A 16,910-nucleotide genomic window follows, 5' to 3' on the forward strand; every position below is an offset into this window, starting at 1 on the left:
ATGCTTTCCAGAACATCCCACGTAGTCGCTACTAAGTAGGTGCCGTAACAATTTACTGATATTTCGGTCACCTAGTTTGGCCATGCCCTAAAACAACAACCTAACTCTGGCTGCAAGCATGAGTAAACAATCCTGCGTTACTGACCTTTAAATATACTACACATCGGTACTAGGTCTAAGCAACACTATATACACCACAATAATGCACTATGAAATTAAACACAGCCTAATAAATATATACATGGTTGTTATTAAATAACTAATACTTGTACTCTTATAAAATACACTATAATTTAACTCAGCCCCGCGATCCACAATTATACACGGCTAACATAACAACTTCTGTCAAGGTTCAACAGGTACCCCACTTCCTGTTTACCTAGCGGGAATATTCAAATATCATATCTATAAATGATATTCATGGGGACTTAAGCAGGGCTACTAGCCTGTCTATCTCTATAGGGTTACAATCGTCTATCACCAATAATATCATTGGGGCTTAAGCAAGGCTATCAGCCTGCCTACCTCTATAGGGTTACACACCCCTTCCTTTTCCTACACCATCACAGATAAATTATAGGAAATATAATCAGTACTGTCCAAATGCTTATATATAGAGAGAGAGGCGGATTGATATAAGTACATTTCACTTGTTTCTGAATCCAACTTCTCATGATATATGTTGTACGGTATCCTTATTGAATAAAATATTGTTTTAAATAAAAAGGTGCAAGTGAAAGAACAGCAACGTCGAGAAAGATACAAACTGTATACAATCATGCCACTTTGTCCACGGGAACGATTTTTAAGCCATATTCCAATAAATTACGATTACTAATTAATAATTAGCGTTGTTATAGCTATGTCAATACAACATTAATACAAAATCGGAAAACTCACAATAATAATAATGTACATTATTGCTTCCTCAAAATAATGCGAAACCAATCAATAAATTCAATCAATCTTTATTTCCCCACTTTGGTAGGGAGGGCTAATTCAGGTTAGCGTCCTATTAACAGCTAGATTAAATTTGGAGGTTAGCAAAAATGGAAAATAATATTGTCAGATTTAATGATTTGGGACGCGTTGCATTATTAAGTCATCGCGATCTCATGATAGTAGATCAAGTCTGCCTACCACGATTGACGAACGGGAAAACACCTGCATCCTACTACCGACGAAATTACACACATCAATCGATAAAAGGTGCTAAATATTATAGACGACAGACCAGGTTTGACTCATTTTCTTTTAAGTATAACATCCACGATGGTACATTTGTATACATGCTAGTCTCATTCTGATAGCGTTTGTCTATACGCTACTTTATAGTACTACCTTACTGAAACATACTGCTGGTAAAGTTACCAAAAAGAGCACCCACGCCTCACACAAATGGAAGAGACACGAGAAACAAAGGGATATAACGGCTTTAGTATACTATTGAGAAACCTGTGGTTGAGCATTGTGCTGAATTGATCATAATGTACTATTTTACCAAGGTCTTATTTATCCAGGAGATAAAAATCGTCGCTTATTCCATGCAACATTCGAAAATCTTTTATTCACCATAATGTTGCCTTTAGTAAACAGAGCATCCAAATAAAAAGAGACGAGATGTTTTGACTATATTTTAACAAGAGACCCAGAGGGCCTGTATCGCTCACCTGGTTTTTAATGCCAAGTAATGTTCTGAAAAAAACCTTTATAAGCATTATAAGAACTTTCTTTTATAGTTACCTTCCTAACATTAGATTACAATAATCGATCATTAGCATGAATTACATAAAATGTAAATAAACATACACAATCCAAAATCCACCGAAAGTCTGTCGCGGAGGAAGACAGCGAAGAAGGCGTTGTTCGTGATTTTCGGGAGACCAGTGTTCTCGGAGTAATACAAATATCATAGAGTCCCAACTGAACACTTAAAACACTCCATCCATGGTGTATACGTATGTACAAATTCTATATCTGTGGTTTTGAATATTGGGGTTTTATTTTTTCATACCATCTTTGCATATTACAGAGTTAGCTCCCTTGTGGCTAGGTATCCATTGTGACATCATTATTTTGTGGGCACAATTCACGTCGTTTTCTCCAAGCAGTATGACGTTACGCTCGCAAACACATGTCACAATCAATATTAACCCACAAGGAAAGATAACTCTGTAATATGCAAATACAGAATAGCTATAACTAATCAGAAGCTTTTGTTGTATTCATGGTAACCGTTATTAAAACAGATTATGCAGCAAATTAATTGTATCCATATATCACACCAATTGACAAAGTTTGGATAAAACTAATGGAACAAAATATTTGTGTTTTATTTATGCTTCATAATAGGGTCAAACTTTCACACTAGACGCCTCTCACAATTGTCTTGAAGAAAGGTTCATGTAATATGGCTATCAGACACTACATATAATTTGAATATGCTTGACCACTGGCATCATGCCTGTGTCAGGAGAATTTGTAAGATGAAAACATGATAATTAGGTTAGATACAGTGGTTCAACTATTAAGTCATACCCTGACTATGCTAGTTTCAAACATTTTAAGGAAAATATATAAATAAACACTTAACTCACTTCTGAATGAGAAGAAAACAAAATTATTGATCCTAGACTAAAGGAAAAAGCAAATCTAGCAGAGATCAGAGATAAAACCATTAAAACTTTTACTCTAAATCACACAAACTCACTCTCTCTTGCATTCCCATAATTTAATAACATCGTAAAATATTACAATTAAAACTTGATCATCTTTTCTTTTTTCCACCACTTTTGGGTCCTTTTTTGGAGTCCTGAAAAATTCAAATCAAATTCACTTTAGTCATGCAAATTAAATGTAATATAATGTAAGTGATGCAGAAACATGTAAAAAGAGTCAAAATCTGTAATGTTTGAGTGAAGGTATGTAGAAAAATTAAATATACATACACTATGTATATGTAAATATACAAATTTCAAAAGAATCTGTGACAATGGCTTATGCATAAACATGAAGTTACAAATTTTTCATGCAATTCTTATCTACGTTGTATAACATTTAAACTAGATAATGATATCTGCATACCTACATTTAATACTTAAATATTTTTGTACATACTAAGTGTCAGATCATCTGATGAGGCATAATGATTAAATTCATATTTGTGACAAAAGAAATCTTTATTGTATACCTTTGACTTGATGTAGCCATGTTCATCTAAAATCATCCTTGCAGCATTGTTGATGTGTTTAAAGCGATCAGGGCCAAGAAGGATCCCTCCATACCATCTAGACACAACCACCATCACATTCTCAGTACCCAGGATCTGCCAGTATAAAACATCAACTGAAGCACACTACCGATGACGACTAAAAGCCCGGCCAAAGGTAGGAGCAATAAGATGTGGTATAAAGTGTTATCTTTGTAGAATATGTCTAGGTTAGGGGGACTCAGAGTCCTCCGAACTGACTAGTAGAGATGATGTTCACCGATATATAACCAGTAAGAAAGGCAGAAGAGTACAACGAGGATTCAAAATCTTGTTACCCCGTTATATATATAGGGTGTTATCTGCACAAAAATTACACGAGGCCCATGGGCCTTAACGGTCATCTGACTCATGGCACAAAACAACAAAGTCACAGTATAAAGTATTGGTTAATGATTAATATAAACAATACAAGGAACTCCTTTTCTGAATATGTAAGTCACAGTATAAAGTAGTGGTTAATAATTAATATAAGCAATACAAGGAACTCCTTTTTTGAATATGTAAGTTTCTGAAATAGGTAAAGGTCATTTGAAATTTTGAGGAACTTTTACATTAAATGAATTGCAGACAAAATTCAAAAACAGGAGGTTGGCCCAGCAACAATCTTCCAAATTTTTTATCATTACTGATCAGCATCACCATTGACAAATAGTATTTTTCTCTATAAAAAACAAGAGCAAACGAACTAGTGTTTTTCTTCAGTTACAAAAGTTACTTACTTTACATCATAATTAACCACCATTGAAATGATTGAGCTTCTAATTTTATTTCAAGACAAAAATATCAAAATAATTAATTGTATCTCGAAAAAGGTCAGTGCTACTATGTTCCATATAAAATGAAGTACTGAATGCACCAACAGCAAAATGAATTATTTTAGGTTATTTTTTGTGTTAATTAGACAAATATGTACATGATTTAACACCAAATATTGTACAAATGACAAGTATCATTTATGATCTGTCAGCCTTGGAGCATCTGTAATAACCCTTTACACTATTTTTCATTGAAATAAGACCGAAATATAAAAACAGGAAGTTAGCCTTGCGACAACTTGGAATACCAAAATCTTTACCAAAATGTTTGTATGTTGTTCACCATCCCTTAAAACACGTATAGACCAATTTTCATTGAGATTGAGACCGAAGCCTGAAAATAGGAAGTAGGCCAATGGCCATCTTGGCATACTAAAATCTTTATATAAAAATATGATTGCCCTTCCCTAATGATGTTTCACACCAAATATGGATGAAATCCACTCAAGGGTTAAGTAGGAGTAGGATTTTAAAGCTTAAATTAAGAAAATTTGCCCTTTTAGGGCCCCGCCTCTCTGCCCCTAGGGGTCGGACCTATCTCATTTATATAGAATATGATTGCCTTCCCCAATGACGTTTCAAACTAAATATTGAATAAAATCCATCGAGGATGAAGGAGGAGTAGGATTTTAAAGCTTAAATTAAAAAAAAATGCCCTTTTGGCGCCCCATCCCTCTGTCCCTAGGGGTCAGACCTATCTCATTTATATGAAAATGATCGTCCTTCCCCAATGATGTGTCACACCAAATATGGATATTATCCAAATAAGGGTTAAGGAGGAGTAGGATTTAAAAGCTTAAATTAAGAAAATTTGCCCTTTTGGGGCCCTGCCCTTCTGCTTCTAGGGATTGAACCTATCTCATTTATATAAAATTTGATTGTCCTTCCCCAATGATGTTTCACACCAAATATAGATGTAATCCACTCAAGGGTTAGGGAGGAGTAGGCTTTTGTATAAATAGTCTTACGCACGACGCACGGCGGACGACGGACGGTGCACGACGACGGACGAAACACGATGACAATAGGTCATCCTGACCTTCGGTCAGATGATCTAAAAATCTATCGCTTTAAGACAAACGTGACGAAACACTAGCATTTTTTTTATACAAGACTACCAGGTAGTCTCCATGATATTTGTGTAACCAAGGCAATATCAAGTGATTCAAGTCGAAGTCGAGGAGTTCAAGAGGAATTGATGCCTATATCTAGACAGAAGATCAGGTAAATCAGGTACTGTTATGTGATTAGACAAGAGATCAAGGGAGATAACAAGTGATCAATTCAAAACTGATGGATCATTACAAAACGTTCAGTAAACAAAACAAAAACTTGATATAAAAGATTTTCTGTGTATGAAGCTAATTTAAACTATTGTAGCTTCACCTGCAATAAGTGGAGCATGCGTGAGCCAGCATTAGTTTCCCCATCGTCCTCACAGCCCTGATACACGGTACCACCCTCACAGATCCTATAGGCATAGATGTTGTGTGTAGCATTGGCAATCTTCTTGTTGTGGTAGAGAGTGTCCAATACCTGTTTTACCTGGAAAGTATCAAGTAAACACTGAATACCATCTGTACGAAGTAAGTCCAACTCTTCAAAGGGATAGGTGAAAACATGACCTACTATATTTATAACTGTATGGATCTTATAACTGGTGATAATTAGTTGCTCAGGTTTTCTGATGTATTAAACAAGAATCTGATAATATACTGCATCTCAAAAAATATTTGGAAAAAAATTCAATATATATACCTGTAAGTCAAAGTGCAGCGTATTCACGAAGCTTTATAATGTGATACGTCATTGGCCTGTTTCATAGAACATCTGTTAGAATTTCAATTTGAATTAAGTTCTTTCTAAACAATAGTATATTTCCTAATTGCAAAATAGATACTAATGCGCATTCATATGATTATTATAACATTATATGTATGACTAACATTATTATACAATGGTGTAAAAATTAAATTCTAGTGTCTTGCATGTCTGAACAGGCCAATTATAAACACAAAGGATTCTACTGTACCTGTTTCTTATGAATCACCGGGGCGAGATGTCCTTGAAACGTACTCTTTCTGTCTATAATAGGTTCTCCGCTACTGATGGGCGGGCACTCCAACACTGTCATATAAATCAATTAAATAGATAGATGTTTACTCATCAAAACTAACACTTAACCAATACTGCAAGTCATTTGATTTTGTACTTCATCTAATGAAGATGCTTTTAACAATATCCATAATTTTTCTTTAGTGTTTAAGGTAGTGTCCATAATTCTGTTTTAAAATTTCACCATTTGGCTGATTAAGTTATTTCCCTTTATACTCAAATTATTTCATTTATGACAGAAAGAAGACTACTTGGTGACATTTGTGAATGATTTATAGATCCTATACCTTCGCCATCATCTGGCTGTTCTGATGTTGTAATCACCAACTCAGAGAGGTCAAAGTCAAGATCTTCTTCATCACTGACAGCTGATGTCGACTTTGCGGAACGAGGTGAAACATCTGAAAATTTTTAAAGTTTGCAGCTAATATGTACATGTAGTATCAAGAGCCTGTGTTGTGTAACTGTTAAGTTATCTAAGTATCTAAATGTGCCAATATAAGAGTGATAAACTTTCCTGAATGACTTCTGTTTAGTGCTGTTCCTCTATATAGTAAATGATAGTCAGTCATCCTTGGAGACACACATGCAGTTGATGGCACTACCCTACCATACACTAACAATAATAGCATGTATGTGGGTCTCTGATGATGATTGTCAGTATGACCAGACTCACCTAAAAACCATCTTATACAATTGTTCTTGTATATATCTAGTTTACAATATTGACAGTATATGAACAAACAAACTCACCTGAGCAACTATCGTCGAGTTGGGCCTGCACTACTTCCCTAATTCTTTCAATCCAAAGATAGATAATGCTTTCCCCAATGTTTTCACTGTGAAAAGAAACAAAGGACCCAAGTATATTAGTAACAAAGCCCGATTTAGAAATTATACATACTACCTTAGACTACATACACAAGGGAGAAACTGGGTTAAAATCAATAATCCATAAATTAAGATCCTATAAGTTTAATTTTATGCATGGAATGGTGCAAGCTGTTACATCTACAATAATAGTATTGTAGATCTCACATGTATATGATAAGCTGAAATGCAATATACAAAAAAAACCCAAAAAACACTAGAGTAAGTCCCTAAGGTGACTACCAATATTTCATACAGAATTACCTCTCTTGCAATTGTATACATTTGTTCATACATATAATCAAACAAAGAATAAACAAAAGAATATTATTTCTGGAGTGTCTATTTGAAACTTTTTAAACACTAGGATTATTAAAAATTATATTTTCAAACCAGCGACTCGATGATGTGGATTAATTTACTCAATTAAATGTACAAATATTTCTAAAATTTATACATGTATATAACTGGAGTATGTACAGAAAATGAGTTTTGATTTAATTTTTTGAAATACTGGTTCTTGTTAAAATATAAGTCAGTAGAAAACAATGGGGATAATGACTTATAGCAGGTATTTGTTGAAATCTACTTAAATATAATCTGCATTTAAATGTAATGGCTATATTAGGTCTCTGAACTTTATACATGTAATAATTTATTTTTAAAAATGTAGAACTATGATATATGCTGATAATTTTTTTATGAATACAACAGCTAGTTTATGCCCCAAGCTAACATGAAGCCAGTATGATTTAACATTGTGTCTACAGGTAAATAAATTTTTGTATCGCCCTGCTACAGAGGCCACAAATAGGCAATCATTAACATGATTAACATGCACCAATGGATGACTACCATGTAATGATATATCTACCAAGATTGTTTTGATTTGCTTTGCAATTACATACAACCTGGTAGTATAATTAGGTATGTTAAATAGGCTCAAATGAGGTCCATACTGTACATGATTTATAAATCAGATCAAGAGTCATCAATCTTGTTGGACTGTTGGCTGGTTTTAGCTAATTGAAACTGGTCATCTTGCCTAGGAGCTAATTATTATCTAGTGTATTAAGAACAAGGGCTTCTTATAATCACAGTGGTGAAAATTGAGTTATTATAAATTATCTACCCAGTACACATGTCCTCTGTAACACCTGGCTTAGTTCTCTACTTGTTAGTACTTTACTGAAGTCTCTAGAACTATTCTGGTTATTGACTTCGGCCTAGTTCTCTGCTTGTCAGTACCTTACTGAAGTCTCTAGAACTGTTCCGGTTATTGACTTCGGCCTAGTTCTCTGCTTGTCAGTACCTAACTGAAGTCTCTAGAACTATTCTGGTTATAGACTTCGGCCTACTTCTCTGCTTGTCAGTATCTTACTGAAGTCTCTAGAACCATTCTGGTTATTGACTTCGGCCTAGTTCTTTGTTTGTCAGTACCTTACTGAAGTCTCTAGAACTATTCCGGTTATTGACTTTGGCCTAGTTCTCTGCTTGTCAGTACCTTACTTAAATCTCTAGAACAATTCTGGTTATTGACCTCGGCCTAGCTCTCTGCTTGTCAGTACCTTACTGAAGTCTCTAGAACTATTCCGGTTATTGACTTTGGCCTAGTTCTCTGCTTGTCAGCACCTTACTGAAGTCTCTAGAACCATTCTGGTTATTGACTTCGGCCTAGTTCTCTGCTTGTCAGTACCTTACTGAAGTCTCTAGAACTATTCTGGTTATTGACTTTGGCTTAGTTCTCTGTTTGTCAGTACCTTATTGAAGTCTTTAGAACTAAAATACATAAATACATTACTACAGTGACCAGTTTCTGTCTAATGACATATATTATAAAGAATGAATTCTGTCCCAAATGATTTGTCTGACTGTCATGACAAAGTTCCCTACAGTAAAGGATAGAGGATTAGTATTAATTGTATGATAATTAATGTATGGGGTAGACTTCTTCCTTTGCGTCTTTTAAGTATTTGTTAATGTCACTGTTTTGGCATCACCACGGTGTAACTTACCAATAAATATCAGCTAGAGAATCTTCTAATGTCTGTTTTTCCTCACGGCGAAGCCATGGTGCTCTGATGAGAAACATATTTTAAAATATTGTAACAATGAAAATAAACATATTTGTTTTTAACCTAAACTTTTAAAATATGAATACACAAACATATTGTAGTTTATACAGATAATAATATGGTGATTTTTTTTATTCTACATGTCTACATGTATCCAGTGGTGACTTCAAGAGTAATATTTTGGCAATATAATTAATTCTCCCAAAAATTTTCTTCTAAAATCTTCCAATCCTGAAAATGTCCTTAAAATCTTCTATTTTCACAATTTTCTCCATTAACACTTATGGAAATCCCCTAATCCAACCAATTTATATTTCATAGCAAATAACTAAACCTTTATACATCCATTTTTCTGACTTTCCTTCACTAGTAGAAAAATATCAGAGAGGTTGTTAATGTTTATCATTTATTTTATTTTGTTTGAAAATGATTTTCTAATTTAATAAAATTTTCTTTCTTTAAGATATAAATGGATGGCCCTAGATGAGGTTACAACACCACACAAATGATTCCCTGCGTAATCTATGCTAACAGTGAAGATGCATTTTGTTGTTCTGCTACTTTAAGTGCAGTAATAATCAACTTATGCACAGTAATTGGGACGACCCCGGGAAAAATAAGACGACCGGGGGTTATAAATATTACCATTGACTTTATTGTAATTAAATTGTTCAGAGGGTGAATTGATAAGTGTAGTATTAACAGTTAGTAATAACTTATATGACCCTACAAAATTATCAGTCTCATTTTACATTTCCATCTAAAAAATCAAAAGCTGTTTCGGAAAGATAAGGGGCATTTGGGATAAAAATACAGAGTCAAACATGTAAAATTAAGTTAAAAAGAAAAAAAAAAACGTTGAGAAAAATAAAGATCAACATGACAAAATAAAGTATACTTTTGGTTGTTTTCCCTATCTTTGTTGTTATTTAAAACCACTCACGTCAACTGATAAAGGGGAGGCGACTCCTGTGGATAGCCTGGAGGCATGGTGATCTAAAAGGACAGAAAAAATAATTGTATCTACTAACCAGTTGAGACATCGTAGCAACTAACAAATAAGAATTATAAAAAGAGAACTAATTAACCCTTGTAAGTTTATCTTTAATTAACATCCAGGGTCATTTAAGGACATGAAAGGTTTTTGGATTCATTAACTCTGTGTGTAAATAATACTATAATTATGATACAGAACTAACATCTGTTATGACTGTTACAGTTCCAGATATCTATATATGCACATCCTTTCATATCCCCAGGTCATTTCCTGGTCTATACATGTACATGTGTTTATTCATCATTAATTAGTAGATGAAGGGTTCCTATACCTCCACAGTGATGTTCCTGTGAGATCTGAGGTCCTCATTTCTTACTTCTATATTGTAGATGTGAGCTTCCTTGCTAACTACACTAAAATCTGCCCCGTAGATTGCTGCTAGTGCTTCCACTTCCTCTTCCTGTAAACCAACAAAATGTGACAAAATCAAGATAATAGGAAAATTCATAAAATATAAATTAGATGATAAAGTCATCTCCTGGGTAGCTAATAGTACCTTTCTGGAGAAACTACATATTAACTATATCTGAAGCCTTAGCTGACTTTTGGATAATTTTCAAGTTCTAAATTGGTGAGCTACCATTACAACATAGAACCTTCCACATGTGTACAATACAACATGATAACTTTCAGCTATATTAACCATGTAAGATTTACATGTGCAAAACTGCCAAAATTATTACATAGTGATGGCAATCTGACAATAGCAGGTAGAAAATATCATGTCACTCAATCAGGACTGAGACACATGGTAAGAACTCCTTCACTTTTGAATCAGCTGGCGTGTGGAACATTGTAGGTACACACATACCCATGTCAAACTGAACTTTTTAAATTTTTTTAAAGGGACTAATTGGTCTAAGAGTACATTAAAACTTGCACATATTTCGGAAACAAACTAGTTCTAATGGAAATTAGATTAGTTTGTTTAACTGTGTTATGTCAGAAAAGTCCACTGTAGTCAAATGTATCTGAAATGTTCAATCGCCATTACACATAGCCTTGTATGCTGAACCTGACCCTTGCCTGTGTAGTAAAGAATTTTTTGTCTAGAACTGCTCAAAACGCTCTTACAGTTGTGTTTACATTATAAGATGCATGATCTTGTCTAAAAATAATTTCATCAACTCCTCAGTGGTTATGTATTGCATTTATTTAACATGCGTGACTTTGACTCGGGTAAGGGTACAGCTTACATTTTATACCTGCTTAATTGTATTGATCAACATTTGGAATTCCAATGGTATTAATCAATATACTTAACAATGTTGTGGAATTAGTCACTATATCTTGTCATATGTTTCATAAGGAATGAAGAACAACACATTTATGTCATATTTTGCTTCGTGGTTATGTAACAAATTAGCCTTACTGAATTGTCCCTTTAATATATATTAGGCAAAAAAATGAAATAAATTAAAAAGCCTACTAATATATGCAGGTTTGGCGGATTTGTAATCAGTCAGTGACTGCTTATCATAAGACTGAAACTGCTTGCCAGTGACTGCTTATCAGGCTTACAGACCTTAGCAGTTACTTACTTTAACCACAACCGCCATGTTCATTTGTTCTTCAGAACGCTTCTTGATTTTACATACAAGCACAACACTACATAATTTGCATAATGCAGTCACGAAATGTAAAATCGAGAAGCATTCTGAGAGAAAAATGAACATGGCCGTTATGGTTAAAGTAAGTGAGCTACACAATGTTTTAATGGAGTTTCTACAAAGTATGGGTCATGACACCTCCAAAGGAGATTGTGGATGAACACAGTTATGGGTATTGTTTACCACCACAAGGTAGATTTTGTGATTTTGGCTTGGTTGTTGAGGTATCCTTTAGAGGCGAGACAACATTTCAAACGGACAGGGAAATGTCTACCTAGCATATTTTTCGTAAATTTCCCGATTCATCAAACCATAACTTTGTCAATACTTGGCCAATTTTGTTCATCAAGCACTCACTGGAAAGATAAATTATTTCTCTTTAAGGTATAGAATGCGTCAATGGTGTATAGAGCCCATTTATTGAAATAATCACAGTTTTAAAACAAGAGGCCCAGAGGGCCTGTATCGCTCACCTGGTTTTTTGTTAGTAATTATCACAAGACTCTGACAATTAGAAAAATAAGCAAAATTGACTCCCAAAGTTTAATTTTGAATCACAACCATACAATGATGCTATTGATACCATACAAATATGCTATCCAATACATAGGTTCAGAGACAAAGTAATTTATATGAAAATAGTAGCCTAATTGACCTTTTGACCTCGCATCTATTGCCATCTAAGGCCCCGGGGGTCAGCCCTATCATTTGTACAATTTCAAATCTCAACCCTATAAGGATGCTACCATTGCACTATAAGTGCTCTTCCATTCTTAGTTGCAGAGAAGAAGTCGTTTATATGGAAATAGCTAAATTGACCCCTTTTGACCCCACCCTTCAGGCCCCCGGGGGGTCAGCCCCATCATTTGCAAAATTTTGAATCCAAACCCTATAAGGATGTAACCATTGCATTATGAGCGTAATCCCATGTTAAGTTGCAGAGAAAAAGTCATATATATATGGAAATTGACCACTTTTGACACCGCCCCTCAGGCCCCCGGGGGGTCAGCCCTATCATTTGCACAATTTTGAATCCCCACACTATAAGGATACTACCATTGTATTATGGGTGCTATACCGTGCTTAGTTTCAGAGAAGAAGTCGTTTAAATGGAAATTGCCAAATTGGCCACTTTCGACCCCGCCCCTCAGGCCCCCTGGGGGTCAGCCCCATCATTTGCACAATTTTGAATCCCCACCCTATAAAGATGCCACCATTGCATTATGGGTGCTATACCATGCTTAGTTTCAGAGAAGAAGTCGTTTATATGGAAATAGCCAAATTGACCCCTTTTGGCCCCGCCCCTCAGGCCCCCCGGGGGTCAGCCACATCATTTGTACAATTTTGAATCCCCAACCTATAAAGATACTACCATTGCATTATGAGTGCTATCTCATGCTTAGTCAGAGAAGAAGTCGTTTATATGGAAATAGCCAAATTGACCCCATTTGACCCCGCCCCTCAGGCCCCCAGGGGGTCAGCCCCATCATTTGTACAATTTTGAATCCCCACCCTATAAGGATGCTACCATTGCATTATGGGTGCTATCCCATGCTTGGTTTCAGAGAAGAAGTCGTTTATATGGAAATAGCCAAATTGACCCCTTTTGGCCCCGCCCCTCAGGCCCCCGGGGGGTCAGCCCCATCATTTGTACAATTTTTAATCCCCACTCTATAACGATACTACCATTGCATTATGAGTGCTATCTCATGCTTGGTTTCAGAGAAGAAGTCGTTTATATGGAAATAGCCAAATTGACCCCTTTTGACCCCGCCCCTCAGGCCCCCGGGGGGTCAGCCCCATCATCTGTACAATTTTGAATCCCCACCCTATAAGGATGCTACCATTGCATTATGGGTGCTATCCCATGCTTGGTTTCAGAGAAGAAGTCGTTTATATGGAAATAGCCAAATTGACCCCTTTTGGCCCCGCCCCTCAGGCCCCTGGGGGGTCAGCCCCATCATTTGTACAATTTTGAATCCCCACCCTATAAGGATGCTACCATTGCATTATGGGTGCTATCCCATGCTTGGTTTCAGAGAAGAAGTCGTTTATATGGAAATAGCCAAATTGACCCCTTTTGGCCCCGCCCCTCAGGCCCCTGGGGGGTCAGCCCCATCATTTGTACAATTTTCAGTTAGTAGCCCATAAGGATGCTACCAGTCAAATTTTGTTGAAATCCGACCAGCGGTTATGGAGAAGAAGTCGATTGTTGACGGACGGACGGACGGACGGACGACGACGGACGACGGACGACGGACGACGGACGACGGACGCCGGACGCCACGGTATGGCATAAGCTCACCTTGGTCCTTCGGACCAGGTGAGCTAAAAATAGGTCCGTTTTTCTCAATCGCAGAGATCATACCCTTGATGCTATAAAGGCGCAGCCCTTCGTGACCGGGCACGAAAATATAAGAAAAAACACAATCTTCAAAATACAATCCTTCACACTGATAGCTTCAGTATGCGGCCGCCATTTTTTCATAAATATGGGGAGTTTGTGCATTGCTCTGGTACTGCTCTCCCCAGTAAATATATATTTAACTCTAATCCAAATGCATAACAGGAGTAATTAAACATTTTTTTTTATTTAAAAAAAAAAATGATAATAGCGCTTTGAAAATTAAAAGCTTTAGAATGCAGTCAAAATATCCACCAAGGCGAAGATGAGCACAAGGAATCATGACACCACATAACACAAATCTGAATCTTTGAGTTCATTTCTTTGAGTTTATGCTAAACAATTATTACATTATATATATACATGTATATACTCCTATAGTTTAAAGTGTGTCCTTTGATTTCTAAATTATGTCTTCTGCATGAAATAGAAAATAAAATGAATAAGTAGAGAGCTTCGCTCTTCCTATGCTGTGCATGATTCATATTAAAAAATCTGTCTGTGCCCTTTAAGGCCTTGCCTTCAGTCATATTATAAGAGCGCAGCTCTCTGCGCGGCCGAAGGCCGCGTAGAGCGAAGCTCTACTAACCATAACACGTGTGTGAGCATATAGATTCCAATACACTCCATACCCCCTGGACTTTGAAATTGTGTCCCTCGGGAAAAGTCTCGCACCTCCATGTAGGCAGCCATGTTTTAATTCTCGTTATCAGCACGACGAGATTTGAAATTTCTGTACTAGACTAAATGTGTTATCAGTATACGCTTTAAAATTACTGTAAGTAGTTTTAATTTACACATGTACAAGAACAACGCAATAAATGTAGTTGTCCAATATGTACTGTGTATGTTCTCAAGCGCACGGCACCGTCAGCAGTGACGTCACAAAACCTGACGCCAAAGATGACGGCACAGATTCGTGCGTATTTTTGATAGCATGGCATGTTGCCAAGTTTTCTCTGCATCTGATAAAACAAGATTGAAGTACGTGTATATTGAACTATTCCATTTGGATTGTTTTGAATTCTTTCTAACTATCGATAGTATTTGCATGTCAGTGAAATATTCTATTGTTAGTCTCATAGAAAAATATAGACAATATAAAGTTATGATGTTATAATCTTTTACATGTACATTTTGTAGCTGCGCTTTGCCTTAAATTCATATTATATGTATGTATAATGTTGGTTAAAAATGTTCGTGCCAGGTCCCTGTGGTTAATACTTAATAACTAGCAGCAATGTATGTACTCCAACAATGTTAGAGGTACATTGTATAGCACGACGAGACACTTTTGATCATTACGTCGTGTCTTACATGTCGGTAATGCCCATCAATCAAAAGTTTCTCAATACCGACGTCTAATATTATTGGATTACAATCTACAATGTATATTACAAAGTACCTCTCGGCTAAAGAGACGTTCTCTTTGGCCAGAAAAATAAATACTGTACATGTATATATACTATATGTTTCTGCTTTAGCTAGATCGGAAATGTATATAACCAAAGTGACATGTAAAATCATATTACCTGTCTTGTAGCATTGTCATCTGACATTATTAATCCTTGTTAAACCATTTGAATACAGCACCGACACATGACACATTGCTGTATGGGCGCTGCCATTTTGTACAAACCACGTCACATGATAAGAGAAGTAACTCACGTGACTTTAATGTGCGATTTGGCGGTAACTTATGAATGTATTTGACACGAGTTTCCAGGGGCGTAGCTGCCTTAAACGGCAATATTGAAAGTATTTAAAGTTATATGTGCTCTAATTTTCATACTCAAGAATACTTACGAAGAGCTGCTTAAATTTTGAGTATTAAACTATATACAATGCATAACAGTTTGGTTTTAATTTGATAAGTACAAATAACTTCTTACTATAACACTATTGTATTATGAAGGCATTATTACTAAGTAAGTGTCTAAATAAATTAAGTATGAAAGAAAGTTTAATTCAGAATAAACTAAAAAAAGTAACTTATAAAGGAAAGTAATTTCGTCAAGATCACTTGAAAATTAAAATGTCAATACATTATTTTGCTAAAGTATATATAGGAAAATGTCTAAAGTATTTTAACTCGTTCTATAAAGTCTTTTGTCCTTGTGTTTTAAGTATTGTCTATTTTGAAATCAGTCAGTATATAGTGGCCAGTCCCTGTCCTTGGCTAGTGGTGTGTAACCCAGCACTATCATGTGGGGTGAGTGTACAGAATGCGTTTACTTGGACTTAGTTGGGATATTCACTGTATGCGTGGAGAATTCTTTCCTGGAACATATACTGGATGGTAAAATCATAAACAATCAGTGCAGCAACCCAGCGATGGCCTGTTGCATCAAGCTTGGCTGTTGAGAGAACGTAGGTCAATAGATTATTATCTGTATAAACCATGAATTTAGTTCCATATAAGTAATCAGAAAATTTGTCCGTTACTGCACATTTTAACGTAAGAAACTCCATCTTGTTCGCTGGACAGTTCCTTTCGGACTTGTTCAGGCTTCTACTTGCATAACTGATTACATGTCGCTTTCCGTCCTGAGTTTGGTAAAGGATTACTCCAAGTCCTTAGGAACTGGCATTAATATATAGTTCAATTAGTAACAATAAATCTGGAAATGCTAAAATGGGTGGTGATGTTAGAATCCCTTTCAGCTTATCGAAAGCCTCATGTTGATCTGGTC

At 35.8% G+C, this 16,910-nt stretch overlaps 1 protein-coding gene across 2 annotated transcripts; it reads right to left on the bottom strand.

The window, feature by feature from the left end:
* Window positions 1-952: 952 nt before the first annotated feature.
* Window positions 953-15,877, bottom strand: LOC138315662 (protein IMPACT-like). 2 transcript variants are annotated; one of them, XM_069256845.1, is made up of 10 exons: window positions 15,750-15,877; window positions 10,520-10,603; window positions 10,090-10,142; window positions 9,087-9,149; window positions 6,955-7,040; window positions 6,489-6,602; window positions 6,119-6,213; window positions 5,473-5,631; window positions 3,191-3,325; window positions 953-2,812 (listed from the first exon to the last, which is right to left on the bottom strand). In XM_069256845.1, the coding sequence occupies exons 1-10, from the start codon at window positions 15,774-15,776 to the stop codon at window positions 2,768-2,770; spliced, it is 861 nt and encodes a 286-aa protein (XP_069112946.1). In that variant the 5' UTR covers window positions 15,777-15,877; the 3' UTR covers window positions 953-2,767. The 2 variants fall into 2 exon arrangements, with proteins under 2 accessions (XP_069112946.1, XP_069112945.1); XM_069256844.1 differs by having other exon boundaries at window positions 10,475-10,603.
* Window positions 15,878-16,910: the final 1,033 nt, after the last annotated feature.

Source organism: Argopecten irradians, chromosome 2 (assembly GCF_041381155.1).
Source record: "Argopecten irradians isolate NY chromosome 2, Ai_NY, whole genome shotgun sequence".
NCBI classification, from domain to species: domain Eukaryota; kingdom Metazoa; phylum Mollusca; class Bivalvia; order Pectinida; family Pectinidae; genus Argopecten; species Argopecten irradians.